Source organism: Hippopotamus amphibius, chromosome 4, assembly GCF_030028045.1.
Source record: "Hippopotamus amphibius kiboko isolate mHipAmp2 chromosome 4, mHipAmp2.hap2, whole genome shotgun sequence".
Taxonomy (NCBI): domain Eukaryota; kingdom Metazoa; phylum Chordata; class Mammalia; order Artiodactyla; family Hippopotamidae; genus Hippopotamus; species Hippopotamus amphibius.
Genome location: NC_080189.1, coordinates 165,708,527 through 165,725,785, shown reverse-complemented (window position 1 = coordinate 165,725,785; position 17,259 = coordinate 165,708,527). Strand labels below are relative to the sequence as shown.

General features: G+C 38.0%; 1 protein-coding gene across 6 annotated transcripts in view; it reads left to right on the top strand.

Moving 5' to 3' along the window:
- CEP128 (centrosomal protein 128) overlaps positions 1–17,259 on the top strand; it is a 437,525-nt gene that overhangs the window by 147,178 nt on the left and 273,088 nt on the right. For all 6 annotated transcript variants that reach the window (XR_009053322.1, XM_057733202.1, XM_057733203.1 and 3 more), the window contains 2 exons: positions 2,771–3,121; positions 10,641–11,291. Coding sequence is in view for 5 of the 6 variants with exons in the window: in XM_057733202.1 (XP_057589185.1) it covers positions 2,771–3,121; positions 10,641–11,291 (1,002 nt within the window). In the remaining variant the exon portion in view is untranslated. The remainder of the gene's footprint in view (positions 1–2,770; positions 3,122–10,640; positions 11,292–17,259) is intronic.

The following is a 17,259-nucleotide window of genomic DNA, read 5'->3' as shown; positions in this document are numbered from 1 at the left end:
TGGATGTGGAAGCAAGTAGCACAGGTAGGCTAATGTGTGTAAAAGATTCCTTTTCCACAGAGCCTGGAGAGGAGGAAGGACTAACCATTGGTAAGATTCAGGATGTTACATGTAGGAGATTTGGTGGGTTTTATTTCTCAAGGGAGAGCTATGTTGTATCCTGCAGTGAGTGAAAAGCTGGTAGGTTCAGAGACAGCACACTGGACTGGGCAAAGAATTTTTGGGCACTGAGGATGGCTTTCAGTGTCCTAGCACATCACCCAATCCTCATGTGTGATTTTCCTTGGAGGACTGAGTAACCTGTAGGAAATAGAGTTTTTTAGTTCCTCCAGAGCTGGTGGTTTTGCTGTTCAAGTTCAGTAGATGAACAGTTTTTAAAAGGAGTTTGAGATGTGAGCAAGAGAATGGCTAAAGTGAAATAAGAAAATTAGGTTAAAGATCCTGGATTTAAAATCAGCAAAAGGATATCAAGGAAATGGTCATCCTCTTGACAGTGAAGAGCAGATGTATCAGAAGAAAAGGAGATGAAAAGGGAACTGGGCAGATTGGTAGATAAAGCCAGAGGCCTGAGGAGGAGATAATGGGGAAGGGGGTTTGGACATACCTCTTGCTTCAGAGGTGACGGTTCTGCAAAAACAAAAACAAAAACAAAACAAAAAAACACTAGGATAGGACTATAGGAGTGAGTGGTTGACGAGGCATGGAGTTAGGGTCCTCTGGGAATCTGAAAGCTTAGTAAAGAGTTGAAAATATGGGCTCTGGTCAGACTATCTGGGTCTGAATCCTGTGCCCTCACTTGTTAGGTACATGATCTTGGGCAAGTTCCAAGCGTTGGTTCCCTATCACTAAAATCAGGATAATAAGAGTGCCTTACTTTAGTTTTGTGGTGGCATTGAGTGAGGGAGTTTATATAAAGCGTTTGCATTATCCCTTGCACAACTTAACTGCTCAGTAAACTTTAGTAGTAGTAGTTGTTGTTTCCATTATTTTTGCTAGCTTCTTCTCATTTAGAGCTCAGCTCATATGTCACCTTCTAAGAGAGACTGTCCCCAGCCACACTTGAGAATGTAGACCCGTTCAAATAACTGTCCTTCATATTTTAGCACCTTGTACTGTCCACTCTTGTAATTTAGCTGTTAGTGTGAATATCGCCCCAGTTAGATTATTATCTTCTATGGTGTTGAAGCCAGATCTTATTAACCTTTCTGTAAACTATGTGCCTACCACATAGGAAGTGTAACCACTCTCCCAAGTCTTTGTTGTGGGGAAAAAAAATGGTATCTCTCTGTTGATGTAGAAACTTGAATACTGCTTGTTAATAAAGTTGATTTCTGGCATAGTGGTAAAACTTTTAGATAAGGGCAAAAGGGCAAACCACCATCACTAGGATTTTCTGATCTCATTTTAGAATTTTCCACACAAACAAGTGCACAGTTCTCAATTTACTATTTTGTTTGGGTGGATAAAGGAGTGACTCATCTCTTCCAGGCTGCACTGAATTTAGCAAACTGAGTAAATGCAAACCTCTTGTTTTCGAGGCATCATTTTTATGTTGTTGCCATAATGTCAAACCATGACTTTAATCATGAGAGAAATTATATTTAACTTTATTTGAGCCACAGTTCAGGGATGATGAATCCGGAGCTGAACATTCTGCTGTTAGAGCCAGAGGAGGTTGGTAAATGTTTCCAGTCTCTGTTTGTAGGTGCTTCGGTACATTGTAGATGATATTTATTGTTTGTTCAGCTTGCAGCATCATCTTAACCTTCTGAACCCAATCTTACTTGGACACATGACATTTTTATGTTGCCTTTGTAACCACAGGTATTTGGAAACTAAGGCTCAGGCAGTACAGCTTATGGAATACTTTGTAAGCACTTGTTTTTCAGCTTCGTCAGTCCCTTCCAGAGCTTTACAAGACTGGTTTAATGTTAACGATTATAACATTCTTTTATTTGTATAAAATGTCATATAGTGTCCTCTCACTTTTGAAGTTAAAAATTGATCTTTGCCCATTCCTCTCAGATTAAAAATATGTATGAATCATGATGATTTAGTGTCAGTTCCAAATGTAATATTGACCAGCTTTGGTTTAGGGAAGCCAAATTTTAAGAGTTTAGGTTTTTTTCTTGATTAGGTAAGTATTCCACATAAATTTAAGTTTATTTAAAAATCAGTCCTGCAGTGATTTATATAAGCTTGAGGTAAGTTCATCAACTTACAACATTATGTTGACTTAGCTGGAAATAACCTATCTATAAATACTTCACTGAGAGTCTTTTAAATGGACTTCCACATATAGTGTTGTCTGTACTGATGTTTCTATCATTAATGCTCACTTCTTGTTACAGTTTCTTATTTTATTATAACAATTTTATGTGCTGCCAGAAAGTGAAGCATTACCTAGGTTGCATATAATTGCTCTGATAATCTGATAAATTCTAAAACATTGACATTTCTTCAGTTTTACAAAACTCTAGGTTCTTACTAAAAAATTCACATTGTTTTTCTCATCAACAAGGCCTTCTATTTTAGTGACAGTCACTTGGGAAAAAACATATTTTCCCTTTTTGGATAATGAAGTAGTCAAAAAAGGAAAATATTTTTATAAAAAATTGTTCTCAACTAATGTGATCATAAAATACATGGAAAAAGATCATATTTTCTAGACTGTTAATTTAGTGACATTAGTGATTCTTGTTTGATGATATGTTATGCATCCAATTTTGACAAGAGCATGTTCCTGATATTTCATATGCTGTATTCCTAGAATTTAACACATGAATTGGAGAATAGGGAAAAACAGCAACTAGAGATGTTGGATGAACTGAAGGAGATCCAGAATCACTTTGAGACGTGTGACGCCAAACATAAGCGCGCTGACCTCCAGATCTCAAAGCTGACTCAGCATGCTGAGGATGCCACCAAGCAGGCCGAGCAGTACCTGCTTGAGTTCCAGCAGTCGGAGGCCCTGAGACAGGAGGCAGAGAAGAGGAGAGAAGAGCTGAAGCTGAAAGCTCAGGAGTCCATTCGCCAGTGGAAGCTTAAGCATAAGAAGTTAGAGCGAGCACTGGAGAAACAATCTGAAACTGTTGATCAACTGACAGACAAGAATAATCAGGTATAAAAGCCGAATTCCTAAGGACTGATTTTTGCTGTGACCAACAGTTCATTCATTTGTCCTTTGAACAAACACTTGAATGCTATGCTGTGCATATAACCTATCAAGATGTTCTTGATAGAAGAGTCTTTATGTCTAGACTATTTCGAGGTAAAAAGTAACTTAGTTTTTAAAATCTTTTGAAAGTCTTTATCTTTTAACATTCTGTGGCTTTTCAGAGTTTACACTTAAAAATAGGTCCACTCTCCTCTATTTTAGCATTTAGTTCTCTAATTTGAAATTATTCTTTAATATCCAGATGGAAGAAAATCACAAAATCTTCCTTAATATCATGTCTTTCCCCTCAATGCATGTATTTTAAAATTTCATTTATTCATATATTTCAACTTAAGTATTGGTTAGAAAGAAGCATTTAAAATGCAGTCATTACTATTGGACCATTTTCTGGCAGCAACTCTTAAGTTTAGTTAAGTGAGTGATGTTGATAATCTTATTGAGCAGTATTATCAGATCTCAAGTCTCTTTAAGACTTTTGTGTCCCTTTGGATAGCAACAAAAAGCGTTTCATTGATCTGTGTATGCATTTCACATCATCTTTTCTCTTGTATAATCAGTTACTTTAAATGGATTTTATGCTCCTATGTTGATTCTCAACTGTATCTTTGCATTGAATTAAACCCAGATGTTTACAAGATAAGAAGCAGGAAAGTCATGATTGATTTTTATCCATGTTTAGTCTTGGTTTATCACTTCTGCTTTGTCATTTGTCACTTGTCAAGAACTCTGAACGTTCCAGAAGAATAATCATTTGGATAAGCCAACTTTCTTTCAAAAGAAAGTAAAATGTAGGGCAATTATGTTTATAAAATCAATTGTGAGCACTTAAGAGTGACAGATGCTTATTTCATGACAGATGAGCTGTCATGGAAAAGATACTTTCGTTTTTCCATATGAATTTCTTGGATGTATAAAAGATGGAGGACATGATCACTTTGTACTCACTGTGGAGTGCTTTTCACTTTAACCCATCTGACACTTACTGGATGACTAGTTGCCCCAAGGTAAAGAAGCGCTAAAGCTTTCAGACTTGAATCTGAATTGATTTGATCCCAGGAAATTGCTCTACCTTGATTATTCTGCTGTCAGCCTGGTTTGGCAACTGGTTCAATGAGCCTGATTATAAGGGAGGTAGCTAGAGAGAAGAGTGGTTGGGGGGATTGATTGATTGAGAACCATCTGGGGATTTTACTTAATTAGAGGAAATTTAGAAGGGTCCATGTCATCAGACAGCATCCTAATCCATGGTGCTGAGAGTTTTCTAGATTGAACTTTTCAGAATATTAAAAATTGTTAAACAATCATTTCCCAGAATACTCCTGATGTAATTATTTTTATCACTTAGCATTGCTAATGATAAGCAAAGAAGTAGTTTTAAAGTGATTGCCACAGTTAGGGTAGTATTACAATTATCACAGCAGGCATTGTAATTTCCACTTTAAAAGCCTTAAAAATTAATGCAGCATGTCGCAGTTAGAGCAGTGGTTAATCAAGGAAGAAAGGGTAACAGATCTTTCACTGCAAATTCAAGTGTCCAGTAAGTCTGTGATGTGGAAATACATTGTAAATAACTTTGGAAAAAGTATGTTTTTAATATCTTACTGAAAGCCACCTTAGGGCAGTAGTAATACAGCCTACTGCTTTTTTGTTTTTTAGGACTAATTATTTTCCACAAGTGACTCCAGGGTATATTTGGAGTGTATGTTAAAATAAAAATGATACTGATTTACAAATAAAACACATTATAGTTTTAAAAATGGGTTAATTGTTTAATAAGTAGCCTTGTTGAGCGATTTTATATGCTCAACAGATGCAATCTTTGCATTTTCAAAATAGTTCCATGCCTACTTCCATTTTTCTTTTTCCAGCTTAATTTATTTTCTGCTTTAAGATGTGCCACTTAAAAATTCGTTAGCAAGCCAAAGGCTTTTATTCTCTTAAAAATTGCTCTTATTTTTTCCTGCTTTTTACATTTCAGAATCTTGGTAAGATTACCAGATCTATATCATATTACAAAACTACTTCATTACTGAAGAATATGGACTATCAAACAAATAGCATATCATTGCAGAAAAATCCCAGAAAGGTCAGGTTGTATACTTTCCTTAAAAGACAGTGACACGGATGTTTGCGTCAGGGAATCATGGTATTCTTTAGAGATATGTAGATGAACGCATATTGGCAGGCCTAGAATTCTATTGATATAAACAATCTAATCATAAATTGATATTTTTGCCTTTTTCTTTTAAAGTGCTTTTTGAAGTCATTGTTTTTGTTTGTTTTTTAAAGCTCTTTATTGGAATATAATTGCTTTACGCTGTTGTGCCAGTTTTTTCTGTACACCAAAGTGAATCAGCTGTATTCAGACATATAACCCCATATCCCCTCCCTCCCGCGACTCCCTCCCACCCTCCCTGTCCTGGCCCTCTAAGGCATCACCCATCATTGAGTTGATCTCCCTTTGTTATACATGAAGTCATTGGTTTTTATATGTGCTTTGAAAATGATAAAGGGAAGAATCTGAACTTGGATTTTGATCATAATGTATGCTTTTCTGAATGTTTCCAAATTCATGTTCTTTTTTAACTTGGATAATGAGAATGATTCCTAGGTTTTGTTTTGTCTTGTTTTTCTTGTTGAATTGGCAGAATAATTGGCTTGCCCATGTATTGAGCTTTTTGCTTGATAGTATTTGACTTCAAGAACCTTAAATTGCCATCTTTTCCTTCTGTGTATTGGCCTTCATGCTGAGGGAAATGAAAGCGCTATGTGTAATATATACTATCTTTTAAAATTTGAATTTCTTAATGGTTGAAAAGTAAGAAGGATCATTGCTAAAGTGCATACTTTTTTAATGTGTATGCAGTTTTGTTATAAGCAGTTTAAGAAAGGCTAGAGTACTGATATGTTAGTATAATCCAGCAGTCTTTCTGCATGTTCCTTCACATGCAGAAAAATAACTTTTTTTTTCTTTAAAACTTTTTCTTGTCTACCTTTTAGTTAATTCAAAATACTGTATATACTTGGTAGTCAGGCCTTCGAGGAGCTGGTTCCTCTCCCTATGATCACCGTGGTTTTGGGCAGTATCATTCTTTTGGCCTCACACCAGTGATTTTCAGTCCTCCTTTCACAATCTTCCCTTATAGCTCCTCTTCTGTGGAAGCAGTGTTTGGTGAGAACATTCCCTTCCCATTGTTCCTGACTGCTACTTTTTTCTCCATTACGCCTCCACAATTTCTTAAGGATTTTCTCACCTGGCTTCCCCTCAGCGTGTTTCATTACATGTAGTTCTTGCCATTATCTTTGGTGATTTGCAAGTTCAAGTTAGCAACCCATCAAACTCTGTATCCTTATATTTCACTAATTTCCTATTTTATAGTGACCTTCAAATCACTCAGCAACTAATTTTGAAGGCTAAGATTTGTCATCCTCTCTAATTTCTCTGTGTTCAGATTTTTAGTTCTAAAATTTCAGTCTCTATCCACATTTTTTTATTCCCTTTTCCTCTTTTAACTATTACCATCTGATTTTGATCTTTCCACATTCCTTTGGTTGACCAGCCATTTCCTGGAATCAATTTTTTCCTGTCAGACTGGACTTCATGAAAAGCTACTCCAGTGGCATGTTCACCAACACCTTCAACGTCTTGCTTCCGCCTCGCACATTTTACCGATCTTCAATCTGGAATCAACCCAACTCTCTACTTTTTCTGTTCCTGCTCTTGAGTGGTACTAGCAGAACTTACATAGAATATCAATTGGCTCCTATAGTGGCCTTGGCTACCTCCCCGACCTCACTGCAATTCATTCCATTCCATTAAAAAGTTAATGTAGGCCAATTACTAGGCATATAGCCCTCTTCTGATCAAGAACTATTCTTTTTCTGAAGAATGAACTATGAAATCTATTGGGGAGCTTCTGGTAAACATTTACTTATTCCTAAAAAAGATACACTAGGAGGGAGATGTTCTTCTTCTCTGAATATTGTTGTATTTGGCTGTGATGCCAGAAACGGATGAAGCTGTCTTGCTGTGGTCCTGAGATTGCAGCCTCACTCAGAGGGAGGTTATTGCTGAGAGTAGTGCAGAGAGGTGGACCTCGAGTTTTGACGTACTGTATCTGGAGCAGTTCTGCCTAGAATGGTAATAAATTACCTTGCAGTTTAAGCCAACTTGAATTGGAGTTTTCTCTTACTTTCAGCAGAAGAAACTGACGTGAAACATCAATTCTAGGAGTAAGGAGCTATAAATTAAAGCATCTAAAATGTAGGATTGACTACGTGGTGAAGTGGGATGAGGGCAGGGAGGATCATACTTTTTCTAAAGGGAAAGTTAGGAAACCTTACCATGCTATTGGAAGTAGTTGATTGAACCATCAGAAGTTATACCTTGGGGCCTTGATGATGTGCTTCAGCGGGTGGTATTAAGTGACCAGTAGGAAAACTTTAGGATGTTGGAATCCCTTGTGTACTTATGGCAGGCTTCAGAAAAGTCCTGGAAGAGAAAGGCAAGTATAGTTTGAAACTGGTCTGTCTAAAAGCAGAGAGCAAGATTTTTGAGGCAGAGTGAAAATCTGCCATCTGTAATCCAAGTTTCCTGAGTCTGATAAATTGGAGTCTTTTAGGTTTGGAAAATCCAAGTTGTCTATCCATGCTGAAGTTAGTCCAAGCAAGAGAGGGAGGTAGGAAACTTAACAGAAATTTAAATGACATAAAAAACAAGCCTGATTTCTCAGGTCCCCTTCAAGTTCTTCTCTTTAAGCATTTCTGGCCAGACAAAGGAGTCCCAAGTCCATTGTTTTGAATTCCCTCAAGATAAAGACTGTTCAACTGAGGACCCCTGGGAATGTCCAGGATATTGAGGTGGTGGTTAAGACACAACATTGTCAGACTTGGAGTCAATGTCTAGAGAAAATATTGGGCTGTGGCTACTAGCCAAGCATGAACCAAAAGAAAATAGACAGAATTTACTTAGCTTTTCGTATCTATATTGCCAAAGAAATTCCAAACTTGATCAACATAGTCTGTGAGTGTCCACCCTAAGGCTGTCACTTTTGTCATGAATTGATGTAATGTTTGGGGCAGTGAAGCTGAGGGCGAAACCTGGAGAGTTGTAGAGTAGCAGAGCCTGAGCTTTGAAGGACTCTTCTTGAACCCCCACATCTCTGGTCTTCCATCATGTGAGAAAAATAAATATCTTTGCTGTTTAAACCAACTTATGGTATTTGCAATGAAAGATATTTTACCTGCTAGGACTTCATCTTGAAAATATGATTTTTATCTTCTGGCCTGCGTGGAAGTCTCTTAACTCAGAGCCAGGCGGCCTATGTTATCTGTTCCAAACATTAATCACTATATTTACGCCACCTCCCCTCATCTCAGGGCCCTCCCATGTTACCCTTACAGCCAAGACTGGATTCTTTCAGTTTTTGTCTGATACAAAAGAGTGACCTCCCAAAGATGTCTCAACCTAACTCCTGGAACATGTGAATAAGATGAGACATCACTGCCATGATTATGATGTGTTATATGGCCCAGTTGATTTTAAGATAAGGAGATTATCTGGATGGGCCAGATAATCACAAGAGCCCTTCAAAGCAGATACATTTTTCTGGTTGTTGGGAGAAGGGAAAGTCAGAGGGATTCTGGCTGTGGAGACAGAGAGGAGTCCATGAGCCAAGGAGTGTGGGTGGCCTTCAGAAGCTCAGAAAAAACCCTGGCCCAAAGCTAGTAAGGAAACGCGCCCTAGGTCCACAGAACTAAATTTTTCCAACACTATGAATGAACTTGCAAGTGGATTCTGCCCCCAAAGCCTCCAGATAGGAGCCCAGGTTAGCTGACACCTTGATGTTTAGCGTTAGGAGCCCTGAGGCCGAATACCTTGCCAGGATTTACAACCTCTGGAAACAATGAGCTAATAAATGGGTGTTGTTTTTGTTTTTTAAATTTTATACCACAAGGACATAATCATATTGGGTGTTGTTTTTAAGCCACAAAATTTGTTGGAATTTGTTACACTGCAATAGAAAAATAATACATCCACCCTTAGGCTTATCTATATTTCTAGCCAATTTTCCTGCCTTAAAAATCTTCCTAAAGTGAACTCTTTCATCTGTGTTCCAGCCTCTTTTCAATCCAGGGACATTGCTTTATCAGTTATCCCCTCTCTTCACAGTTTTGATCACTATCTTGCGTAAGTACCTCCCTGACATCTTGGTTTCTCCTTGAACTTAAATCCCACCCTCACTTTTTGTTTCCCCCCTCCCACCAGTCTTCCTCACAACCCTATGACGTAGCTTTTATAACTGTCTTTATAAAGATAAGTAATTTCTTTAAGGCCATAGAACTACTTATGACTGGACTGAGAATCAAATTCAGTTCTCCTGGTCAGAGCTCCACGGCTTAATCACCTCCTTTTATTGTTTCTTATGTTAGCTTCATGCTGTTTCTTTCTGTTAAAATGAGAGGGATTTGAGGAAACTGTTTTTTTGGAGTGATTGATTCATTACATTTTATCATGAATTGTTTCACACTGAAGTGTAAAATGCAAAGTATGAAAATGTCTTGAAAGTGTTTGCATTTTAACTCATTTCTAATTCAAAATGAATCTTAATTTTTTGTTTGTTTGTTTGTTCTCTGGGTTCAAGCCATGGTAGGCTTCAGTAAATAGGTACAGAAATGGTCTTGGTGCCATTGTTGGGGGACGGGAAACAGTTTCAGCTTCCTTAGCTGCTGGCTTTTCCATTTGCATTGATGGATGGGGAGGATTGGAGGGTTAGTTCTTGGCTTCTGTCCCTCAGTGTAAGCCTTAACCCTCTGAAGAGGCTGGTGGAGGGTGATGACCTTCTGGTCCGTTGACTTTTCTCATGAGTCCCTTCCCAACCTCTCCTAATCTTAAATTAACCTCATTTCTCCCCTTGTGGGACTTCAAGACTCCCTGTTACATACTGGTGTGTTTCTTGTCACTATGGACATTATTTGATTAATAACGACTGATTGTACCAAAACCTCTTGTAGATGTGTCTGCAGGCTTCCCTATGTCATCTTCTATATCTGTTTTGAGGTTTCGCCTTTTAAAAAGTGTGCCATTGAAATGCAAATCATTGTTATTTTAAGTCACAATGTATTATTTCGACCTCTGGTAAATTATAATTGAAGTCTTTTTTCCCCTCATTCTTTTGCTCAGTTTTATCTTACATTTAAATAATTATTTATGATCATGGATTGATATGTTTTGGTGATGAAAATCTGAAACATGTATCTCAGTGTGGTACTATTTCAGAGCAATTGTATTTTTCTTCTTTTTCTAGCCTAAAAAGTATTTTTCATTAAAAAACAGAAAGAAATACAAAGTATTATTTTATGAGTTTTTCTTCTCCTTGTGGCTTAAACTTTATTTCTGTTTTCTGGCAGTGTATATGGTGAATTTTACAGTAATTTTTGCTTTCTGTTCCTAACCTGATAGATTCTAAAAGAAAAGGATGAACTGAAAAGCCAGCTTTATGCAGCATTACAACAAATAGAGAATCTTCGAAAGGAATTGAACGATGTGCTAACCAAGCGTGCCCTTCAAGAGGAGGAGCTTCACTGTAAGGAGCAGAAATTAAGTGATGTTAAATCTCATCAAGCTGACCTTGAACTAGAAGTCAGGGATTCCCTGGATACCATCCATAGGCTAGAAAGTGAGTTGACAAAGCAGAGTAAGATTCAAAGCCAGTTGAAAGCTGAGAAAGCTCACCTGGAGAAAGAAATTGCAGAGCTGAAGGAGAGCCAGGCCAAGGACAAAGCTCAACTTCTCGAGATGCAAGAGGCCATCAAGGACTTGAGTGCCATCCGGGCAGATCTCGCAAATAAATTGGCGGAAGAACAGAGAGCCAGGAAAGAGGTACTCAGGAGCCTTTCTGACCTCAAGACACAGGCAGAATCCAAAGATGAAGAAACAGCCACAATCATTTCACAGTTAAAGCTAGAAAGAGATGTTCACCAGAGGGAGCTGGAAGATCTCACATCCTCATTGCAGAGTGTGAAAACTAAACATGAACAGAATATCCAGGAGCTGATGAAGCACTTCAAGAAAGAAAAGAGTGAGGCTGAGAATCATATTAGGACACTGAAGGTACCTGCGTCGAATTATCCTGATGATACTGGAGGAAATTTTCTGGTGGCTCATGAAGTTAATAAAGCGTAAACTTTTGGAGATCATTCTGTATTCCCACTCACTGAAGGGAAGATAAAACTAACAGTAAAGAGGCTTATTCATGCCTGTTCGGCCAGGTTGGAATGAGTTATAGCAGCCACCTGGGAGCACCTATTTCAGAGCACTGACGCCCTTTAAAAAGAACGTTTAGCTATTTTGGGAGTTCAGGAAAGGCAGAGGTGGCAGTAAGTCATGGACCTGAAACATGCCCTCATTCAACATTTATGATCTCCTAAAATATAAAAGGCAAAGACTTGTCAAGGCCATAGAAGCTATAACCATGGTCCTTATTAGTATGGTAACTAAAGTGGATCAGCTTATGGGGTTTGTAAACGCAAGGCTTTTGAGATTTACCCCTTCTTTTCCAAATCAAAGTTGCCTGGGTAAATGCATAATTGAGATCTTTCACTTGGGGAAACATTTGTAAGCGGTAATAGTATTGGCATTTATCACCATGCAGGCGAATCATTTCATAACATGATTGTCAGGAGTGTGATAAATCTATCCCTCCTTCCTGCTTTAGTTTTTCTCCGTAGTACTCATCGTCATAGGATATAGATTCCATATTGTTTTACTTTTTAATCTCCTAATTTATTAGTATGAAAACTCCATGAGGGCTGGGATTTGATTCTGTTTTGTTTACAGCTATATCCCCAGTACCCAGTTCCTGGAACATTATAAATATATGTTGAATAGGTGAATACATGGATAAATCTTCAAAGATTAATATATTTTTCTCAAAATTCCTTGAAATGCAACTACTATAAAAATGCTTATGATAAAGATGAAATTATTAATTATTAATTATAATTAAACTGTCATTTGTAGAATGTTCTCAGCTATTTTATTAATTATTCTCCAGTCCTATATAGGCTGCAGGTAGTAGTGGATTTGGGGTCATTTAAGTGGGGTGGGAAGAGCAGAATGGAGGCTGAAAGAATAGGTGAGAGGCCTTTATTCTACTTCATGTAACCTAAGACACCATCATTTGTAAGATGGATCATTGTTGTGTACTAAGAAAAAAAAAATACTGCTTATGCAATCCACTGTAAGACAACATCCCAGGACAGAGAAGGTAAAATGTGGAAAAATATATGCTTTGATATTGGTGAAATATGACCTAATAGTTTTTCAGAGTTGATATGGACATAAGCAAGAATAGAATCAGAGATATGGAGAAGAGCAGCTGATAGTAAAGAAAATAAATATATATTGCTTGATTGTCTGTGACAATAATAATAATACTAGCAGACTTTTTTTTAGCACTTAGTTTGTGCTGGTTTTATTATTGTAAGAACCTTACGGGTGTTACGCATTTAATACATCATCCCTGCAGAGTGTGTGGTGTTAATTTTTCTGTGATAAGAAATTAACTTCCCAGGAAATTGAGACCTGGGAAGTTAAGTAACTTGCCCAGGGTCTTACAGCTGGAGAGCAGTAGAGATGGGGTTTGAACTCAGGTAGTCAGATGCTTGAATTCTTAACTACGTTGCTGTACTGGAAAAGGTTTAGAACCTAGATTGACTAGGTTTAGATTTGGGTGACTAGTTGGATAATGAGGCTGTTTATCAAGATGGATAATATAGACAGCACAGCAGATTTGGAGAGAATAATGCCAAATCCAGCTTTTTAGCATGTTGAGTTAGGTGGAAGGAACCTTAAACCTAACCATGAAAGTCTAGATAGAACAGTTTGGTACATAATGGGTTTAGAAGTTGAGGAGGGAGTTGAAATTAAAGTTAGATATTTGGGAGCCAGTAATCCATTGTTGGTAGTTGAAATCATAGGATTTGGATGGCATTATGCAAAGAGAAAGAAGAGGATGAAATTCTAGAACACCAGTGTTTAAGGAAGAACTGCAAAAGTTTCTAGCAAATAAGAATAAAGAACCCTATGCAAAACAGGAGGAGAACCAGAAGAGAATGGTATCTTGGAAACCCAAGTAGGACATTTTAGAAAGGTATAGTCAAGAGTGTCAATGTGGCGGACAGGCTAAAAGAAGAGCTAAAAAAGTGTTCATACTGCTTGTCATAGATGGGTGGGGAAGGTCCATGAGGAGATGTGAGGGGTTGGATCAAAAACAGAGTGGGTAGGATTTAGCAAGAGACAGGGCATATCTTCCTCTGAAGGTTTTGAAAGAAACAAGTAAGCTTGGGTAAGTTGATAGGGATGGACTAGGATTGTTGATATGAATCTTGACTGATGGTCTGTTTCTTCCCTCTGAAGAAGAGGAGAGCAGCAGTGCAGTGAGGAGTTTATGGTGGTGAAGATATACTGCTGTGAAGGCTGGTACAGACGGCATGAGGCTAGTCTGGGAGAATGTAATGTACTGCCGTGCGGCTAACATTGAGGAAGTGGGTAAAGGGATGAGAGAATGGAGGAAAAGGAATCCATGACCAAAGGCTGCCTCCTTGGTAGAAATTCTTGGGGTTCAGAGTTAAGGTCCAGGGAGTGATAATGCAGTGGGTTGCTGTTGTGGAATACGGGTGAAGGTGGTTGGAATAAACAGGTCAAATAACTTTGATGTTAATTTGTTGCATAGATATTTGGGTATTTATGATGCTGTTGTGAAGGCATTAATTGATCACATGCCACAACCTTCGACAAAGAGGATGACTGGTCAGTCAGCTGCTGCCAGCAAGGAAGGCAGAGTCAATGAGGAATAGCATGAATCTCAAAGGAAGGCAGGGTTTTTGCATGAGGTTGAGTATATCATGGTCTGTTAGGTCATGGCTTGAGAAATGGTTCTTTCAAGGAACTTGCAGTTTTCTTGGGAATGTAGTTGAATCTACACCCTCCTTTTCTTCTTGCTATTACTGACATATTTCCGGCTCTCATCACCACTGTTTAGGTTATGTGATAAACCATGCATTTCAGCAGGAGCTGGTAATAATTTAATCAGTTATTGCAGATTCACGGTCATCTGTATAAGAACATCATTCTCACACTGTAATATGCTTTCTTGAGAGGGAGATGAAGCCAGGAGGTATAGCCTGCTTGACAGAAACTGCATTTGCTCCTGGACGCCTTGGCATATGAACAATATATCATGGTAGCAAACAGGATGCAGGCAGCTAATTTGGACTATGGAGACACAAAACACAGCTCCGAATAGCCTTCCTACTTCCCCCTTAGTTCCTCTTTCTTCTGCCTACCTCCTCCCTTTCAACCTTCAGATACCACCTGTTGCCTTGTTCAAAACACTGATCCGAGTGGGTCACTTCCTGCTCAGAAACCTTCAAAAACCATTACTGTCTTTGGAACAAAGTCTCAAATCTAGTCCAGTCCTCCTCGGTGTGGTCCCACCTGAGCTGTTCACATTTGGAACCTTTTATGCTCCCCCGCTGGCCTCATACAAATGTACAACCATTTCCTACACATTCTTTTCACTCCTTGCTCTTCATCTGGATTGTCTTTTCCGTTAGTCTGCAGGAGGAAAAAGCTGCCTAATCTTTCAAGGCCCAGTTAATTCTTCACCTCTTTTATGGAGTCACTGAAGATGGAATATATCTCAGCTGAGGTTGGGGTAACTCTCTCGATACTCTGTGTTTCCATAGCTCTTTGTTGGTACCGCTAGTACAGCACATTTAGGCTGCCTTGTATTATTACGGTGTGTTTATTGTGTGTTCATACGTCTCCAGAGGGACAGGCAGCAGGTCTAAGACATTTTTGTATCCTCTTATGGTGTCTAGCACAATGTCCAAGACATGTAGAACATACTCCATGGAAGTTGAGTTGAAACGTTTAAAAAGCTTGAAGTCAAAGGATTTGCTCCTGACTTGTTTTGTGATCCGTCTAGTCTGGATTTCTCCCTGTAATGTGGGAAAATTGATTTCCTCACCCAAAGGAAGTGCTTTGTATTCGTGTATAGGGAGGTGACAGTGAAGCTTTAAGAAATTACCTATATTTAAAGAAAATATGGTTTAGAACTATTCTGTAGATCCTCTGAAAACTTTAGCTTTTTTTTTTTTTTTTAATGTGGAAGACTGAGATGAGGAGGGATGTTGTTGTCACTCTTTAATGTGGTATAAAAGCAGCATATGAGCTTAAAAGGAAAACCAGAGATCATGAGAGCCCAGTACTTTCCTGAAACCGAATAAGTTACCCTTAAGGAACAACCCCCCCGCCCCCCCCCCATGGTATTTTATTAATATAACTCTGTACTTTTCACTCATTTCTAGTAATTAAAAGGAGTTGATAGCAATGGACATCATCAAAGATTTAATATACCGAGTGTACAAGAGGGCTTTAGATAAATAGCTCTGTAAATGTTATATTTCTTTGTCTTTCGGCTTCACCTTAATCTGTTACTTTTTTTGCTTAATAAGTGCTGATACATTGCCCATATTTTCTCTCTGCACAAATTATATTTTCCCCCATCTAGATCTACCCTTCTCATGCCTATTTTTAAATTTAAATGTAAAATATTTTAATGAAATACTCTAGGTGCTATTAGTATTTGAAGGATATTGGGTTATCACCTCATTATGATTTCAACAAAAATAATTTTGTAGAGCCTTTATTGGAATCAGAAAACCAAGAGTGGAACTCTGTATTTTTGCCATTTGCTGGCCATGTGATCTTGGCCGCACTTAACCTTTCTGTACTTGATCAGTAGAATGGGAACAGTTACGTCTTTCTCTACCACAGGGTTTTAGTGAGTGTGACATCACTTTGTAAACCCTAAAATGAAATGTAGGTGTAATGATAAAACCACAACAAGAATTAAGTTCTTAGTCAAACTTAGACAGTAGCGTGTTGGGAATTGTTTTAAAATAGGTTCTCCGGGGGCAAAGAGGGGAACCCTAGTTTGTAGCATTTGCCAAGTTCAGTGGTATAAAAGCCCCCCATTAGGCTGGCTTCAGGCTTTCAAACAGCATCACTGGAGACAGAGCTGGGAAGAGATGAGCACAGTTGGTTCCTGAGACTCTCAGTGAGCTGGCCCAGCACACCACTAGCCTTAGGGCAAAACTATCTGTACTTATAATTTTTATAAGACACAAAGAAAAGCCAAGCATTGTACTGAAGCTTAAAATCATAATTGAATGATTTTCCTGATGAGGGACTTTATTTTGTAAATTTAATTTTGGATGGTGAATTCAGGATTCCTCGTTAAAAACATCAATTCTTTTATTAACTCAAAGTGTCATCAAGTCTTAACTGGATTTTGTAGGGTGAATAAAATTTAAATTTTGTCTGAAACTCACAAAACTTCTTCATTCCGGGAAATTGCTTCCAATGATTATGTTCCTACATACCTGTTTAAATACATATAATAAACTTATAGAAAGGAAAGAAACATATTTTAGGCATTGAAACATATTTTAAACAGCTTCTATGTAGTTGCTTACTGGCTGTCAGTAACTGGTAGGTGTAACTAGTTAACACTGCAAGTTGCACCTAGTGGGTTTTTAAAACCTTATGATGTACCAAATGTACCTTTTAAAGGCAGCGAGGCAGAATAGCTGAAAACATGGGCAGTAAAGAGAATTCCTGGGTTTAAATCCAGGCTATGCACTACTCACTACATACCCTTGGGTGAATTATTAGTGTTGTTCTCCTTCAGTTTCAAAAAGGGGACAATTATCGTATCTCCCTAGTCAGGTTGTAGTGGGGACAAAACGAGGAAAAACTATACAAAAAGGTCTTAGAACAGTGCCTGACACATAGTATTTACACTGTCATTATTTTAAAAGTCTTTAAGTTCATATACCTGGCAAATCTTTATTGAATTCCATCCACAGATTATTCCTAATTTTTGGTAAAGCTGATTCTGATTATATTTCAAATAATAAATGAAAACCAGGCACTTTATTGCACTATTGGTACTGAAGTAATTACTGGTAAACTCTTTCATATTAAGTTACTTACAGTTTTTTGGCTGCTA